The following is a 16,162-nucleotide window of genomic DNA, read 5'->3' on the forward strand; positions in this document are numbered from 1 at the left end:
TCAACCCTGAAATTTTGAGCTGTTTGCTTTGCTTTTTCAGCTTGATGCTTACCGGACGACGTCGACGACGTACAAGGAGCCAGTTTGTTGTTATGCAGCCAACATGTAGTGTAGAACTACGGCCTCAAGTGGTCACTTTCTTTCTTTTTCTTTCTTTATCCAGAAAGTCTGTGCGGCACATTTTAAAACCACCGTAGTGTCGAAGGAGACTCCGGTGAGTCTCGCTATCGATGTACTCCTCGACTAAGGCCACGTACTTTTTCATTTTATATAGCAGGGCGGAGTAAGTAATTAGCAAAATCATAAACTTGTGTTGGGGAAAAATGCAGCTTGCTCAGTTGCCATCGTTTATAACTCAATCCTCAGGTGACCCGGACTCATCTGAGTCATGGATCGACGAGACATTAACATTGAATTACTTGAAATGTCGTGAAATGTCAAGCGTCTCAGTAGAAAAAAAAAAAAAAAAAAAAAATGCAATCACCTGTTGTTCTGACCGTGGCATCACTTTGTATCGTTCATTTGTCGCCATCTTGAGGACAGACATGTCAGGCTCGCCCGAAGCTACACTTGTTATGAATAATAATAATAATAATAATAATAATAATAATAATAATAATAATAATAATAATAATAATAATCTGAAGCAGATACCCAGTAAAATGAAGGTGGCGCTAGAGACGAGGACAAATTGAAAGGCATCTACACGCTTGTCCCCAATAGGATAATCAAGCATATTAATGAAGATATTTCATTTTGAATTTATTCTTCGAAAGCTCTTGCAATGAACAGTTCGTTTTTTGCATTTTATAGTGTACTGTGCTGTCTGAACATGGCTCAAACGTGTCCGTGTTCCCAGGGGAGGAAACAAACTGAGCTGGTGGAACTGGTTCAACGAATTTGAGCCGTTTCCTTTACATTTCAAAGGAACCAACGGCTCCATCTAGCGTCTACTCCAGTGCAGCGCATGCACGTGGCAAAACTGTAATGGCATTACTATTTAAGAAAAAAACGAGATAAATAACCAAAGCACAACAAATAGATCTTTACGTTTTTATAAGACTTATAAAAAAAAGAAAAGAAAAAACATAACACAATAACCAAGGCATGTCATACATTGTGTTTTTTCTTTGTTTCTCTGAGGAATATTTACAAACAGGGTTATGTACAGATATCAATAACTCAGAAGTGGGAAAAGCTACATAATGTCTAGCACAAACAACCAGTTAGCATAATGATAATATATTTGTTATGTACAATGTAACTGGAAAAGGCTAGAGCACATAAGAACACAGAGGTGTTGCAAAAAGAAAAAGGGTTTAAATAACTTCAAGTATCTGTCTTGAGGGTCCATGAAGATAACTGTTGAACAGACACAGATTTCAGCGACACTGAACAGAAATGAAACATGTGGTGGAGGTGCAGAGTGTAGTGTGGCTGGAATAGGACGAGGGGAGCTCTAGCCGTTGGAACAGGAAATGACAAAGACGAGAGTAACAAAAACAGGGAAGCACACACAAATCACTTCTTTGATAACTGCCCACTTAAAAAAAAGAAGATGTAGACACAACAAAAGTAGAACTTTTGGTGATAAAAAAGTGATTTCCAGCTTAGTGGCGTAACCGCTCCAAGTGACAGGTCTGGAGAAAAAAAACCCTAAAGGAGAAGATGCTGTAGTGGTCCTTCAGCTGGTGGGGAGTGTGCGGGGGTGGGCGGTGGTACATGTTGACGTCTTCAATGCAACATGTCACATGTTTTGGACTTTTGTGAACTTGAGTTTTTAAAAGTCCAAAATTAACTTCACAACATTCTGAGGCCGTATAATTCTCTGTCTTCAGAAACAAAAAGAAAGAAAGAAAGAAAGAAAGAAAGAAAGAAAGAAAGAAAGAGAGAAGGAAAAACAACTACTTTTTACTCGGGTAAATGAATCAACTTGTAATCTTGTGCTCCATTTTGCAAGGGGGTGGGGGTGGGGGTGGGGGGGAGCCTCATGGTAACCCCCAAAAAAAGAAGAGTCTTCAACTCATCTTCCGGTACCTTCAGCTCCAGGTCCAGGTCTAATAAAACCTTAGTCAGATTGCACTGCACAGCCAGCTGTATGACAAGAAGGACCAACATAGTGAAGGAAAGATCTGACTACTCTTCTAGCTTTAGCAGTAGTTAGTCCTAGTGTGGCCCGCCTACCCCCCGACCCCAACGAGCACGGGCCACTTGTCATTGTAATGTCTTTGAGTGCATAAAACACTAATGCTACTCCACGGCGTTCATATAACAACACTGTCGGGCTCACTGGCCTCCCTTTGTGTACATGTCACTTTAGTGTATCCATCTTGGGAGGAGAGCAAATAAACGTCCATATACAATACAATACAAGCTGCAGTGGGACCCCCCCCCCTCCCCCGCTTCCCCACCCTCCAGGAGCTCTCGAATGAATCTAGCAAGCGCCCGCTCCTTTTGATGAGACTCGCACTTTTCAACCGTTAAAAATCGAGAGCGACTCGAAGCGTCTCGTGTTTGCATGGACCTTGAACATGGAGCAGCAGAGAAATGTCAGAACCTCACTTCATAGCAACACAAAAACCGTGTCGAGAACGGAACTTGGCAGAATCGGGTCTCGAAAGTGGCGCGGCTGGCTAGCGGGTGGGGGGTGGGGCACCGGGCAGTGAGAGCACACCTGAGCCCCGCCCTCAGCACACGGTGAGCAGCTGCGGGTCGCTCTCGCGCCGCTGGTTCTTCTTGAGCAGTTGGATGCGGTTGTGGCAGTAGAACTTGATGGCCCGCCAGTCGCGGTGGTTGCTGACCAGCAGGGGGCACTGCTGCAGGCAGCGCTCGCAGTCGGCCTTGGCCGGCACCCGGAGCTCGTTGATGTTCTGGGTCAGGTGCTCCTCCACGGCCGCCCTCTCGGCCTCCGACCAGGGCCGCTTCAGGACGCCTCTCTTCCCTGTTAGGGGGGACAGGAGGGAGTCACACACTTGGGACCGGGCAGCGTTGTTGAAAAAGTTTTCAGGTTTTGTTTTTAATAAGAGTTGTCAGCATTAATGGCGATGAGATTAAATACAAGGCATACACTACCAGTCAAAAGTTTGGACACATCTTCACATGCAATCTTTTTTTTTTATCTTTACAACTTTCTACACTGCAGATAGATACTGAAGACATCAAAATATATGAGCAAGATATATGTAATTATGCAGCAAAGAAAGAAAAATGTGAAAATTATTACAGGTGGCTATTTTGAAGAATTTCAATATAAAATGTGTTTGAGTTATTTTACACTTTCATTGTTTCCTACATAATTCCATGTGTCCTCATATGTAGTTTTGATGCTTTCTGTGAGAAACTGCAGTGTCAATAGTCAATGTCAATGAGAATGAAAGAAAAGACATTAAATTCACAGGTCCAAACTTTTGACCGGCAGCGTGTGTGCCAATGTTCTAAAATCGCACTTTAATCGCAAGCCTTTTGTCCCTTCTGCTCACCCGTAGTCAGGTCCTCAAGACGGAGCGAATTTCAATTTTCAGTTTCTTTTTTGGAGCAGATCGCAGGAGATGCTTGATTCAGCTTAGGACAGAAATTCAAATTTCCTTCTTCCCTGTGCTTCTTTGTGTTTGTATTTAAAAAAGGAAGTGTCCTTGACACCCTCCCGACATATGTTTTGGATTCATGACGAGGGTCATGTTTTGTTTTGTTCAACTTCAATCAACAAAATGCATCTTTAAAATTGGGTGTGGATGCACTGTTTAGAAAAAATACTAACACAAAACATCAAAAAGGAAATCCTTTCTTTGTGTTCATTTGGTTCCCAATAAAGACACTCTGGTAAGAACTGCTTTACATAAAACAGAATTTTAAACATGCAAATCAAGACATTAATTAATGGCGTCTAACTATGGAAATTCAGAGCTTAATCGCGATTAAAGAAATTCCCGAGTTTTAATCATACAGCTGCATGCACTCTTAAAACCGAAGCTGAATGGAACTGACCAGAGCCTCGCCTGCGGTTCACCGGTGGAGGCGGCGGAGGGGGCAGGTGGCTATTCTTCAGCTTCTTGGGTCGGCCCACCCGGCCGTTGTTCTTGCCCTTCCTGACGTAGAGCAGGGTGGGCGTGGGGGCCGGAGCCGGCGCGGGAGCGGGCACCTCCGGTTTGTCCTTCACCTGCTCACCATCGGACTCACCCTCGGAGTAGGAGTCAGCGGAGTTTCCCGACATGACTGAGGTTTTTGAGGGGAAAAAGGAGAAGAGAAGAGAGACTGTTAGTTTGATCCTCGCAACATTTTAACAAAAAAAAAAAATTAACAATCCCTATTCAGGTTGGCATATACTGTTGGATTTTACCCAACTTTGACCTGTCAACTGAGCAACAAACAAAAAAGATGGGTTATCAAGTCAGTGGCAGTGCGAGTCGTAAGCCACCAGCGCACAGGCTTGCACAGACTACTGTCTGGTTAGCGGTGTTGCTAGTAAACACACCTGTCTCAGTGGCCCAGCCACATGGCAGGAGCCTACGGGCCTTTTTCCACCACGTGCAGTGTGAGCACATTCATTGTAATCATGACTTATACACTGTGAGTTGGAATGAAACAACAATTTTAACAACCTAAAGCAACAGTATTCAACTGGAGGTCCGCCGACTTCTTGGTTTTGGCCCAGCAGGGCGGTTGATTTTATCAAAGAAATCTTTGATAGTGCCAAGAGAATTTGGCTCAAAGATCTGTTTATCTGTTTTGGTCATTGCAATACAATGTTTTTTTGTTTACTGCTGAGCCAATCGGAGTGCTCTTGTGTCATTCTGATGTGGTTTGCTGGTTTCCCAGTGCTCAGCCTGCACTCATGGTCTCCGCGCAGTAAAACCATTGACTTCGAACCAGGCCAAGTGTTTTGCCAACATCTTCTCACCAGGATGCGTATACAATGCTGTGGGTGCCACCTGTTAACCAGATAACACTGAGCCGCATGTGTGTGTCTATGTACTGTTGCTCCTTTGAGATTGTCAATAAATCATTAGATTGAGTTAGGCGGTCCACACAGAAAAGTGGACAGATTGCTAACCTACAGTTTATTATGTTATGCTTACAGCTCTTTTGTTCATCGATAAAACATCCTGACCTATTAATGTGAGCTGTGGGGGAGTTTCACTAACGTCTTTATTCAACTGTTCATTTAAAAACAGGCTGTAATTTGCGCTCTGCTCTGTACTGTTATGCTATTTGTTGTAAATACGCAACAACAAAAAAAATACATATATACATTATTTTTTTTAAAAAAAGCTAAAAAATACGCTGAATAGCACTTTTGCTGAATGGAACTGAAACTCAGAGTAAGGCTAGTTAATACATATAATACATCTATAAGTACATGGTACTTGTATTTTTTTCATGTATGAAATTACTTGTTACATCGTTACTGTATACTGTACATTACTGGTCGTCTAAGAAGTGATATTTCATGTGTGTAAATATTATTTTAAGGATTATTCTTTGTTTTCATTGTATATTCTTATTGTTATACACTAGCAGTCCAAAATTTAGACACACCTTCTCATGCCATTTTTTCTCAATCTTTAAAACTTTCTACACTGCAGATAGACACTGAAGACATCAAAATATCTGAGCAAGATATATGTAATGCAGCAAAGAAAAACACGTTAAATAACTCTGAATATGCTTTTAATGAAATGTGGCTATTTTGAAGAATTTAAATATAAAAGCTGTTTGAGTTATTTTACACTTTTATTGTTTCCTACATAATTCCATGTGTGTTCATACGTAGTTTTGATGCCTTCAGTGAGAAACTGCAATGTCAATAGTCATGGGAATGAAAGAAAAGACGTTCAATTCAAACTGTTGACTGGTGGTGTATGTTGCATCAGCTGAGGGGGATCCTAATCAAATCAGATTCTCCAGTGTTCCCCTGTGCTAACGTCTCACCGTCCAGCTCCAGGCAGATGTGGTTGAGGCTCATGCCTCTGAACAGCACTCCGTCCCTCTCGCCGCACAGCACCACGCGGCCCACTCTGCCCATGAGGCCCGGGTCCTGGCCGATGCCGGCGCAGTTCTGCGTCACGTGGTACTCCCTCTCCAGGAAGTGCTCCAGCCTCTCCACGGCGCCGCCGCCGGGCTGGCCGGGCTCCTCGCCCTCGCCCAGCAGCAGCAGCTGGGTCAGGATGGCCACCTGGCGGCGCACCCGGGTCTGGGTGAGGGCGTGCGGGTTGCGGGTGCCGCTGGAGCGCGCCAGGCTGCGCAGGAGGTCGGTTCCGCGCAGGGGCGTGGCGGGCGAGTGGTACGGCCGGGCGAAGACGTAGGGGTTGGCCGGGTCCACGCCCACGTCGTGCCGCGTCTGCAGCAGCAGCTCCAGGCAGGGCTCGCAGTGCGGGGGCAGGATGAGGGGCTGCACCCGGCCGCGCTTGCCCTGGACGCCCACCCGGGGCAGGTGGGGCAGGACCAGGCGCTCGAAGGGGGACAGGGAGGCCTCCAGCGGGGTGAGGGCAGGTGGGGCGCCGGGGGGCACGGGCACGGGGCACTGGGGGGTGACGCGGGCGCGGTACTCGCCGATGGACAGCTTGGAGACCTCGCACTCGCGCCGGCGGTTGTAGAGGATGAGCAGGGCCAGGCTGGAGTGGCACAGGAGGCGCCAGGCCTCGGCCGACTGCAGCTGCCGCGACAGCGACAGGAAGGCTGAGTGCTGCAGCCGGCGGAGGTACAGCACCAGGGAGGACAGGGAGGACAGCAGGGGCAGCAGGTGGTGGCGACCAGAACCACTGGAGAACAACGACGAGATATTAGCAACTCGTAAAATGTTATTGACAGTAAATGTGCATAACATGAGTACATTGTTCTTTTTTTTTATTACTTTGCATTGAATTTCAATTTCAATTTATTAACGATAGCCCCTTGAGATGCAGCATCTTGTTTTCTTAATGAAGTGTGATAAATATAGATACAACTAGGGATGGACCGATACCGATACCACGATCTGAACTGATACGAGGGTTGATGACTTTATTAGTACTCGTAAAATGTGTGCTGATACCACGACACCGACATTAACATTAAAATTATTTTGTTAAATAATAAAGGAAGACAAACAGAACGTTGGTGGAAAAATGAAGAAATCAAAATCATTCTGTAACGTGCAATGACCTCATTAAGTCCTCGGTGTCAGTAATGGGGAGTACTGAAATGCTCCAGTAAAATAGTGGTATCAGTTCATCCCTACTGGATGCGACATGTGTTTACACTGTTGACACACTGCTACTAACAACCTTACAGAGCTGAGCTGTTCCAATAATGAATCAATTTTATTATTCAACATAATCAACTTCTTAAAAATGATCTTGACCTAAAGGTAATGATAACAATTAGAAGTGATAATAATATGGCTGTGAATTTCTCTTGGATATGAATTAAGTATCTATCTATTTCAGACAACCTTCGCGGGTCCCAAACGCACCTGAGCAGGTCCCTCTCCTTGTCTTCGGCCCCACTGTCGTCGTCCACCTCCATCAAGCCGTCCTCATCCTCCTCTTCCTCCTCCTCGAACTCTTCGTCGTCCTCCTCCTTTGGTCGCTCCGACTCTTTGGCTGATTTGCTGCAGAAGGACTGCGGGTGCAGGGCCTCCACGTCCTCCTCCTCCTCCTCCACTTTGGGCCTCTTGACCTCCACGACCTCCACGTCTCCTTCGTCGTCCTCCTCCTCCATTTCCTCCTCCTCCTCCTCCTGATTCTTTTTCGTCAGTCTCCTGGCGCCGCCCTTCCTGGACTGTGCCGCCGCCGCCGCCCCCGCCGCCGCCGTCACGGGCGGGGGGCTTCTCTTCAAGACGGACACGGCCACGGCGTTCTGCGCCCGGGGGGGGCTCGTCACCGGCGGGCCGCAGCTCCTCCCGGAGGAGGCGGGGGGCGACTGGTTGGCCGCCGCCAGGCTGGGCGGGGACATGGAGAGGTCCTGGACGCCGCCGCCGCCGTGCGGGAGGTCCGGCCTCCGGCTCGGGGGCGACCTGGGGTGCGGGGGGTGATGGGCGGCGCCAGGGGGGCGGGGCATCTGCGTGTAGCGCTCCACCATGGCGGAGCAGACCTCCGGCTGGTGGGCGTGGTGCTTGTCCAGGTGGCGGCCCAGGGAGCGGAAGTGGCGGCCGCAGTACCCGCACGTCTGCCGCATGGAGTCTATGGACACGCCCCCCCGGGGGGGCGTCGGGCTGGCCGCGCTGGAGCCCAGGGGGGCCGGGGCCTTGAAGACGGGCTTGGCCGAGGCCGGCGGGGAGGAAGAGGAGGAAGTGGTGGCGGTGGAGGAGGAGGAGCAGTGAGGGAGGGAGTGCGGCGGGCGGCCGTGCGGCCCCGAGGGCGGGCGGCCGGGGGGCGGAGTCCGGTGGGGGGTCCTCTTCTTGGAGGGGGCACCGCGCCGCTTCTTCCGACGCCGCGGCGCCCGGCCGCAGAGGCTGGCGCTGTCCTCGTCCCCGCAGTCCGAGTCGCTGGCGTCTGAGTGCGAGACGGGCGAGGACGAGGGCGAGAGGGACCAGGAGGGCGTGACGTAGTCCTGCTGCTGCTGGCGCAGGTGGCGCTGGGCGGTCAGGGAGAGGGGCTCGTCCTCCTGGGGGGGGCAGGGGGGCAAGGGGAGGAGTTAATGTGACGTTCAATGACCCTCCGGATTAGTGCCGTCACGCAAGCGTTTCCTGTTTTTGGATCATTCGAAACCCTTTTCCTGCTGGCTGTGCGGCACTTCCTCTCCAAGCAAATTCCAATTTAAAGACAAACTCATTAGGTTGGGCGGCGGAAAACAAGTTTTGATGGAGTTGCTGCAAACTCCTGCGATTGTTTGGACTTAATTAAAGTCCCGATCTTTCTATTTATTGTTTTTGTTTTTTTTTTTCGTATTCTATTCTGCACGATTGAATTAAATCAGGCTTGTTTAACAGTGTCGCAAGGCTTCAGTTTTGCACAATGGCGCTGCTCAATGATGCGATCACTGTCAACAACCAACTGGGCAGCTCTTGCCAGAAAGCCTCGTGCACAACAGTGTCCTGGACTCAAGTTTTTTGTGAAAATGTCCGTGAAAACATGTATGCTGATTGTTTCAAGCTAAATGTCCTCGTGTTAACATTCAGATCTGACGATCGCTCAGCGGAAGGTTCCGTCCTTCATCCTTTACACATCCAGCTGAAGTCTTCCAAACAATGGTGGATGCAAAATATTTATTCTGCGACTAAAACCTCACTGACTTGCTGAGGCCTTGTTTATAAATGTTTATTTGACCAAAGCAAGGATATTTTTCAATTGTAAAACCATATTTAAAAAGCAAGGACCCGTGCTGCAGAAACATCAACTTTAACCCAATGTGTTCCAGGTTAGTCGTGTCTGAAATCATTGATCAGCGTTCTGCTTTTTACCAGACAGTTTTCAGTGCTTTTGTTTTTCCATAGACGTATCAACAACAGCAACTAGACTCCATCTCAAACTCAGTGGAATTCAACTGAAGCAGATGTGACAAGCAAATACCAGCAAACTAGATGTACAGATTTGTGAGTGTGATAATATCTGCAGTCTGGTGACACCAGTTTGCATACATGACAGGCTGTAGAAAAAAACTAAAAATTACTTTTTTTGTGTGTGCTTTTTGTAAAACAGACATGATCTTTCCGTACCTTTTTGATATTGTTGTTCTCTGTGTCAGAGTGGCACTCGTGCTGAGCTGAGGACACGGGGCCACGGAACCCCTGATGGACACAAAACATTTACTAATATTAAAAACACACAATATTACGACAAACAATACACTCATTGATGCAGTTTACGGCAGCAGCAGCAGCAGCAGCAGCAGAGGCAGATTAACACCTCAAAGAGCCATTCAACGTGGTGAAAAACCAAATTTAATAAAAATTGTATATAATAATAATAATAAGAACAAAAAACTAAAACTGACAAACTAAAAGTATCAAAAAATATCTCCTTTCAGTTGCGGCGTCATTATCCCAATTTCGTCAGTGTGATTTTCGCCAAGTGGCCGGGTTTCCAGGTTTTCCTGAGTGAATTGATCCAGTCAAGCAGGATCCATTAAAGGAACAGATGTCGTGTTAGAACCATGGTTACTGTTGCTGAAGCACTATAGGTAGAGTAAGAACTGGAGCTCGGCCATCGCCATGGTAACCCCATGCCTCACGTAGTCCCCGCGTGTGCGTATGCGTGCGTGTGTGTGTTGTGTGTGTGTGAGAGAGAGAAAGAGAGACAGAGAAGATCAAGTGAAAGCCAACATGATTGGTTGTTTATCTGAAGTCATTTGAAATGACATAGTGAGAATTCTCAATTCTACCTCAGATCTGAGATGGTAGGAACTCTGTTTTTTGCTTAAACAAGGGGAGTGACAGTCAGCACAGCTGTCAAAGCATAATAGTCCAGCCGCATTGTGTCCAGTAGGTCTAATGAGGCAACTGTGTGAAGAAACTACACTTTTCCATTACACCTCTTTTCTTCCATTTCTGCAACTACAGGTGAACAAAACCAGACAGCAGTGGGTTAAAATTGGTGAAAATATTGTGAGAGCCGTCGTTTGAAGGCACTGACCAGGTTCTCTCCCCACTCTGTCAGGCTGTAGTCCACAGTGATCTCCTCGCCTTTGGTGATGTCCCGGATGGCGATGACCACCAGGCGCACTTGGCTGCCACAGTGGACCTCGCGGATGCGGCAGTTGGGGGAGGGGGGGAAGGAGCTGGCGGTGGGCGCCGGAGCGGAGGCGCTGGGGTTGGCCGGGGCCGTGGAGGCGGGGGTGAGGGACGGGGTCTGGGCCGAGGCCGCCGTGGTGGGGGCGGGGGCGGGGACTGGCGTTGGGGTCGGGGCCGAGGAGGCGGCCGGAGTGGCAGCAGGCGTAGAAGCCGAGGAGGAGCTCGTCTTGGATGCGGAAGAGGCTTTGGTGCGAGGCTGCTGCTCAGAGGGGCTGCTGGGAAGTGAGGGCAAACAGGACGAGGGGTTGAATCTCAATACAGTTTGTGCCAGGGATGCAAATTATCCATTAATTCATTCATCATTAGTTGATTGACCTTATCGATCGATTAACGAATAATTGATAAGCTGCGATTTTCCTGAGAATAAATTTCACAATGACAAATGTGTGAGGAACACATTATTTCACCCTTAAATAATGTTGAGGGTCCAATGTGACCCATTTTTACCTTAGAACAGTGAAAACACCCTAAACATTTATCCTCTGACTTTCAGTTGACTTCTAACGGCTCACATTTCAACTTTCTTTTAAAAAGCTGTGAAAAGGAACTTGGTCTAGGTATATTATGACCATCACCGTATCCACAGGTGAATTGCTCTTTCCTGCCACTACACTGTTATAATATCAACTACCCATGTAAAAAATGTTAAATTAATTGTGACTAATTTAATTTAATCAATTAATTTTTTTAATTGATAATCAATTAATTGTTAACGTCCCTAGTATGTGCTGTTGGTCAGTTTGTTTGTTTTTATTACTCGTTAACATGCAGAGGTGCAAATCAAGTTCAGCTACTGATAAATTGCTTTTATATAAACTAAGAGTAAAAGGGTTCAAGGCATTTGACAGTCGATGATTCAGCCTTGCTTTCGTCTGTTTCATCATGATCTGGTGCGAGAGGACTTCTGCAATCTCATTAAACCCTAAATGCTTCTTGCTGTGGGGGTTTAGTTTACGTGTGGCAGGGATCCGCTGCAGCGGAATGAACTTAAGGCAAACAGTCGGAATCCACAAGCTCACGCCACATCTCCCGACGTGGCGACTCTCGACCCTGACTAGCGCGCCGCTGATGACTCTTATGACTTGACTTTTTATCCTACTGGCTAATTCACAGCATTCTTCTGACATTGCGGGTCGAGCTGTGCCAGAAGGCTGCATTGTGGACACAACTGCTCTCCAAGAGCTGAGTTAAGATCAGAAACTGTTCCTCTTTTTCTCTGAGCTGAAGAGCTGAAGAGCCCTGCGACAGGCCGCGAGTGACCAGTAAAGCTGAGTCTGATTTATAGTGACATCCAGAGGGAGAGAAACACAGTGTGAGCTCACCAGTTATGAGAGGCAGACTCTGTCGGCCGTTTGTTCTCAGCCGCCTCCTTCCCATCACCTGAGAGGACAGCAACAGTCAGTGTGAAAGCAGCACACATAAGTATGCAAGGGCACACACACACACACACACACACACACACCCACACACACACACACACATACACAAAGGTCATCCCCCGACCTCCTGGAGCACACACACACACACACACACACACACAGGTGCACATCGGTATGGTCCTACACACAAACACTGACAAACACAGGCAAGCACGCACGCACACAAACACACGCACACACAAGCACACACACACGCACACAGAGGCACACACACACATAAGTAGGTCACACTTGCTGCACATGATCCTCCCCCATACCAATCACACAACCAGATGCACGCACACACACACACTCGCTCTCTCTCTCCCTCTCTCTCTCTCTCTCACACACACACACACACACTCGCTCTCTCTCCCCCTCCCTCTCTCACACACACACACACACACACACACACACACACACACACACACACACACACACACACACACACGGACATGCGCACACACAATCATAGCTGATGGCAGCAAGAAAATGGCATGCTGAAATGAAACACACAGAAACACACACCTGGGTTGAAGCTGTGTTCAGGCACACTCTCGTCCTCTGTGTTTGAGACAAAGACTTTGACGGGCGTCCCTTTCCTTTTCCTCCCACAGCCGCGTCTGCAGACAAAATACACACACACACACACACACACACACACACATATAATTATCATTTAATCAATTGGCCAACTGGCCAAACTTCACATCAATCAGGTCAGAGAAGAATCAATAAGCTGATGGCCACCTTAGGAATCAATAGCAACTGCTTCAGCCTTTCAGTGTAACAAGAGGAAATACCTCCAAAACACACAGGACAAAAACATATGCACGCTAAGAACCAAACGAGGGATTTTGGTGGACTGGTCTGAGATTGAGAGAAGTTAATGAATTTTATTATTGTTTGATTTTTAGGTCGTTGTCTCTCCTCACCACAAGCCAAGTCCAGTGGTTAACTGCTTCAAGCAAAAGAAAATCAAAACCAATTTCAGCCTCTTCACTCCCAATTAAAAGTCAACTGTAAGTAAATTTACATGAATTCTATAACTCCTTTCGAGAATGTCCAAGGACAGTGATGTTATGTATATAATTACAGCTCTTCAACCATCAAATACTGATCAGTGCAACCCAGAATGTAACTTCAACATCTATCGAGAAAAACACAGAAATAATAATTCAATTGGCTTAAAAAGCAGTAGCCAAGTCCAATACCGAGATAGTAGCGCATAACAACTCACACAATACATTCATACTGAAGTGATTTTGAAACATACGCACATCCTGGTCATCATGGTCACTGTCGCCTCAAAGGACGAAGGTCATGAGTTCAATTCCCATCTTAAATTGCAGTGCTTTGATGTTCTCCCTGTGTCCTCTAACTTTCTATAGACTTGCATGTTTGACAGTCTCTATCTATCTAAATGTGAGGCTTCTGCGATAAACGAACGACTTTTTGGGGATGCAACACCGCTCTTGTCCTGAGACAGCAAAGTGGATGATTAATAACCTTTTGACATTTAAAAAGTGCAGTTGAAAATAACTTCAGATAAAGCCTTTTTTTTTTTTTTTACAAACATTGCAGGTATCTTTTTTTTGTACGTCCAATCACCATTAACCCAGTGAATCCAGTTTGACATGCTGTACTGGCCTTACACTGACCACCTTAAGGCCCGCCCCATCTCATTAGTTTTAAAAGAAAAAAACACTGGAGTGGGCCCCTGACCCACGCTCCATCGCGCAGGAGTGCGCCGTCACGCCAGGGAGCTCAAACGCAACCACCTGCGAGAGCTCAGATTGGCCACACGAGATTATCTTCCGACTGAGTCGGTGCCAAAACTGCTTCGCTCGCCAGAGTCAAACTGATCCGTCCTCTGCTGATTCCAGTCTGCTTCCAGTACCGCTCGCCTCAAAACTGTTTTCTGTCAGCCCGTTTTCCTCTGGTAGGACACTGGATCGCGAGGTGTTGAGAACTGACTGAAAACAGACTACGAATACATTAAAGGCAATACACCAGACTGGCAACATGGTGCCTTGGCAAGTTTTTCCCAGTGGCCACTTGCGGTACTGCAACCAGAAACCCGATGTGGCCCAAAAAGCATTTTTCCCCATGGACAGCAATACAAATATAAACAATAGCGACTTCTAATCTTTCTAGTTTATTATCTGTTATTCGTTTCATTATTATTTTATAATTATTATTTAATATATATTAGAGTTGATTCCCAGCGTGACGTCGTACGTGCTGTCTCTCGCTCGTTCTGATTAGCTGATGCGTCCTGTTGCATTCACGAGAGTTACAAACGCATAGTAGAAAATTATACTATTGCGAATACTCTACTGGCTGCCTAAAGCGGAAGTAACCCAGGAAGCCAAAAACCTTTTTGGCATAGACGCTGGGTTCGCAACTTAATTGAAATGAATAGGCCGCCAAACTGGACGCTGGGGTTGCTGAGTTGCTCACCTGAATGTATCAGCCAATCAAAACGATGCCGCACGTGATGTGTCGTCGCGCTCGGAATAAAGTCTTAAAAAGGGATTTTCTGGCCTTTAGAAAAAATGTCTAAAGATACATGACTTTCACCGGTGTTTGTTTTTGTATTTCGGCCCATGGGGAAAATGCTTTTTCGGGCTGACATGGGATTGTTTTGGGCCGCAGTACCTCAAGCGGCCACTGGGACAAATTGCCACCATATTGGAAGTCAAGTATCCAGTTCTTATAAGACGTCCATGAAACAGACAGAACAAGAGGGTGGACGGGAGGGAGGGACAGAGGCCCATTCAGCAGAGACATCAACCAGACCCACTGTCTTTGCATCGATCCACTCCGCTCCCATCTGGACTTGTGATACTTCCCACAACATTGGTGCGTGTGCATGCGTGCATGTGTGCGTGCGTGTGCGCGTCTGTGTCTCGCGCTCACATGCACACTGATTGTTTTTCCCCGCGAGAAGCTTTCGCCAGCACTGACCGCACAACATGCTGCCTTCAATAATATGATGAGAAATCAATTATGGTATTTACTACGGAGCCACGAGGAGGCTGATGTTATGTGTGTTTTTTTAAAGTCATCATGCCTGGGATTAGAGACTTGCTTCACGCATATCATATCAGGGTGCCGCTCATAACAATCCATGTTGTGTGGAAAACCGAGCAAATCTGGAAACACACATGTTGCTGCTGAACAATCTTGAATGTTACAAGTTGCCAGACTGGTCTGAAGGTTTTCTGCTGACTACTGCACTGCTTTGTGTAATATATACATATATAAATATACATGTGTATACATATACATATATAAATACATAATTATATATATATATGTATATATATATATATATATATGTATATATACATATATATATATATACATATATATATATATATATATATATATATACATATATGTACATATGTGTGTTTGTATAGAGTGTATGATGATGATACACAATGCATCAATGCATATGCACTGTTATTAGGCATATTTAGGTTGTGTTTGAGGTTGTTCAGTGTTGTACGCACATCATGTTGAATACTGCAAGGTGAATGTTCCGAGGTTGCAATCAACCGATACAACCCAATCAGAGCATCGACGCTGAGGTCACGTTATGATGAGCCTACAATATTAGCAGACATCTGTGGCAAACAAAAATTACAATCACACGCACGCACACGCGCGCACTCTCCATGTTGTCGCCACACACTGCTACGCTTTAAACATGGTTCATTCCAACATAAGAGGATTCATTCATTTTTGCTTTGACAGCTGGAACACAATCTGGATTATTGCTTTGATATCAATAAAGGACTCGTGCAGATACAGGCGGGAATGTCAGAAATCAAAAGTAGAAAATAAAGGCTTTCAAAGCTAATTAATGATCTTGGCACTGAACAACAGTGCTGACTGACCTTGACCTTTTTTTCATCTTTTTTTCATCTTTTTTTCCCAAACACATTTAAGCTCGACCAATCATACAATCAGAGAGTCAATGTTCTGACAGGAAGTTATTCCCAGGCCGGTATACACGAACGTAAGG

General features: G+C 46.4%; 1 protein-coding gene across 3 annotated transcripts in view; it reads right to left on the reverse strand.

Moving 5' to 3' along the window:
* Positions 1–1,041: 1,041 nt before the first annotated feature.
* The window catches only part of LOC142900860 (uncharacterized), a 21,226-nt gene continuing 6,105 nt past the window's right edge, over positions 1,042–16,162 (reverse strand). The window contains exons 1-9 of one of the 3 annotated variants that reach the window (XM_076045468.1): positions 15,648–16,059; positions 12,655–12,749; positions 12,031–12,088; positions 10,551–10,923; positions 9,635–9,706; positions 7,451–8,583; positions 5,929–6,758; positions 3,985–4,212; positions 1,042–2,941 (exon numbers count right to left, since the gene is read on the reverse strand). In XM_076045468.1, the coding sequence (XP_075901583.1) occupies positions 2,688–2,941; positions 3,985–4,212; positions 5,929–6,758; positions 7,451–8,583; positions 9,635–9,706; positions 10,551–10,923; positions 12,031–12,088; positions 12,655–12,749; positions 15,648–15,652 (3,048 nt within the window). In that variant the 5' untranslated portion in view covers positions 15,653–16,059 and the 3' untranslated portion in view covers positions 1,042–2,687. Of the gene's footprint in view, positions 2,942–3,984; positions 4,213–5,928; positions 6,759–7,450; positions 8,584–9,634; positions 9,707–10,550; positions 10,924–12,030; positions 12,089–12,654; positions 12,750–15,647; positions 16,060–16,162 lie in introns of those variants that run through there. The other 2 variants (XM_076045460.1, XM_076045451.1) reach the window with 2 other exon arrangements.

This window comes from Nelusetta ayraudi, unplaced genomic scaffold (genome assembly GCF_046127955.1).
Source record: "Nelusetta ayraudi isolate G7.1 ecotype Tasmania unplaced genomic scaffold, CSIRO-AGI_Nayr_v1 ptg000004l, whole genome shotgun sequence".
NCBI lineage: Eukaryota > Metazoa > Chordata > Actinopteri > Tetraodontiformes > Monacanthidae > Nelusetta > Nelusetta ayraudi.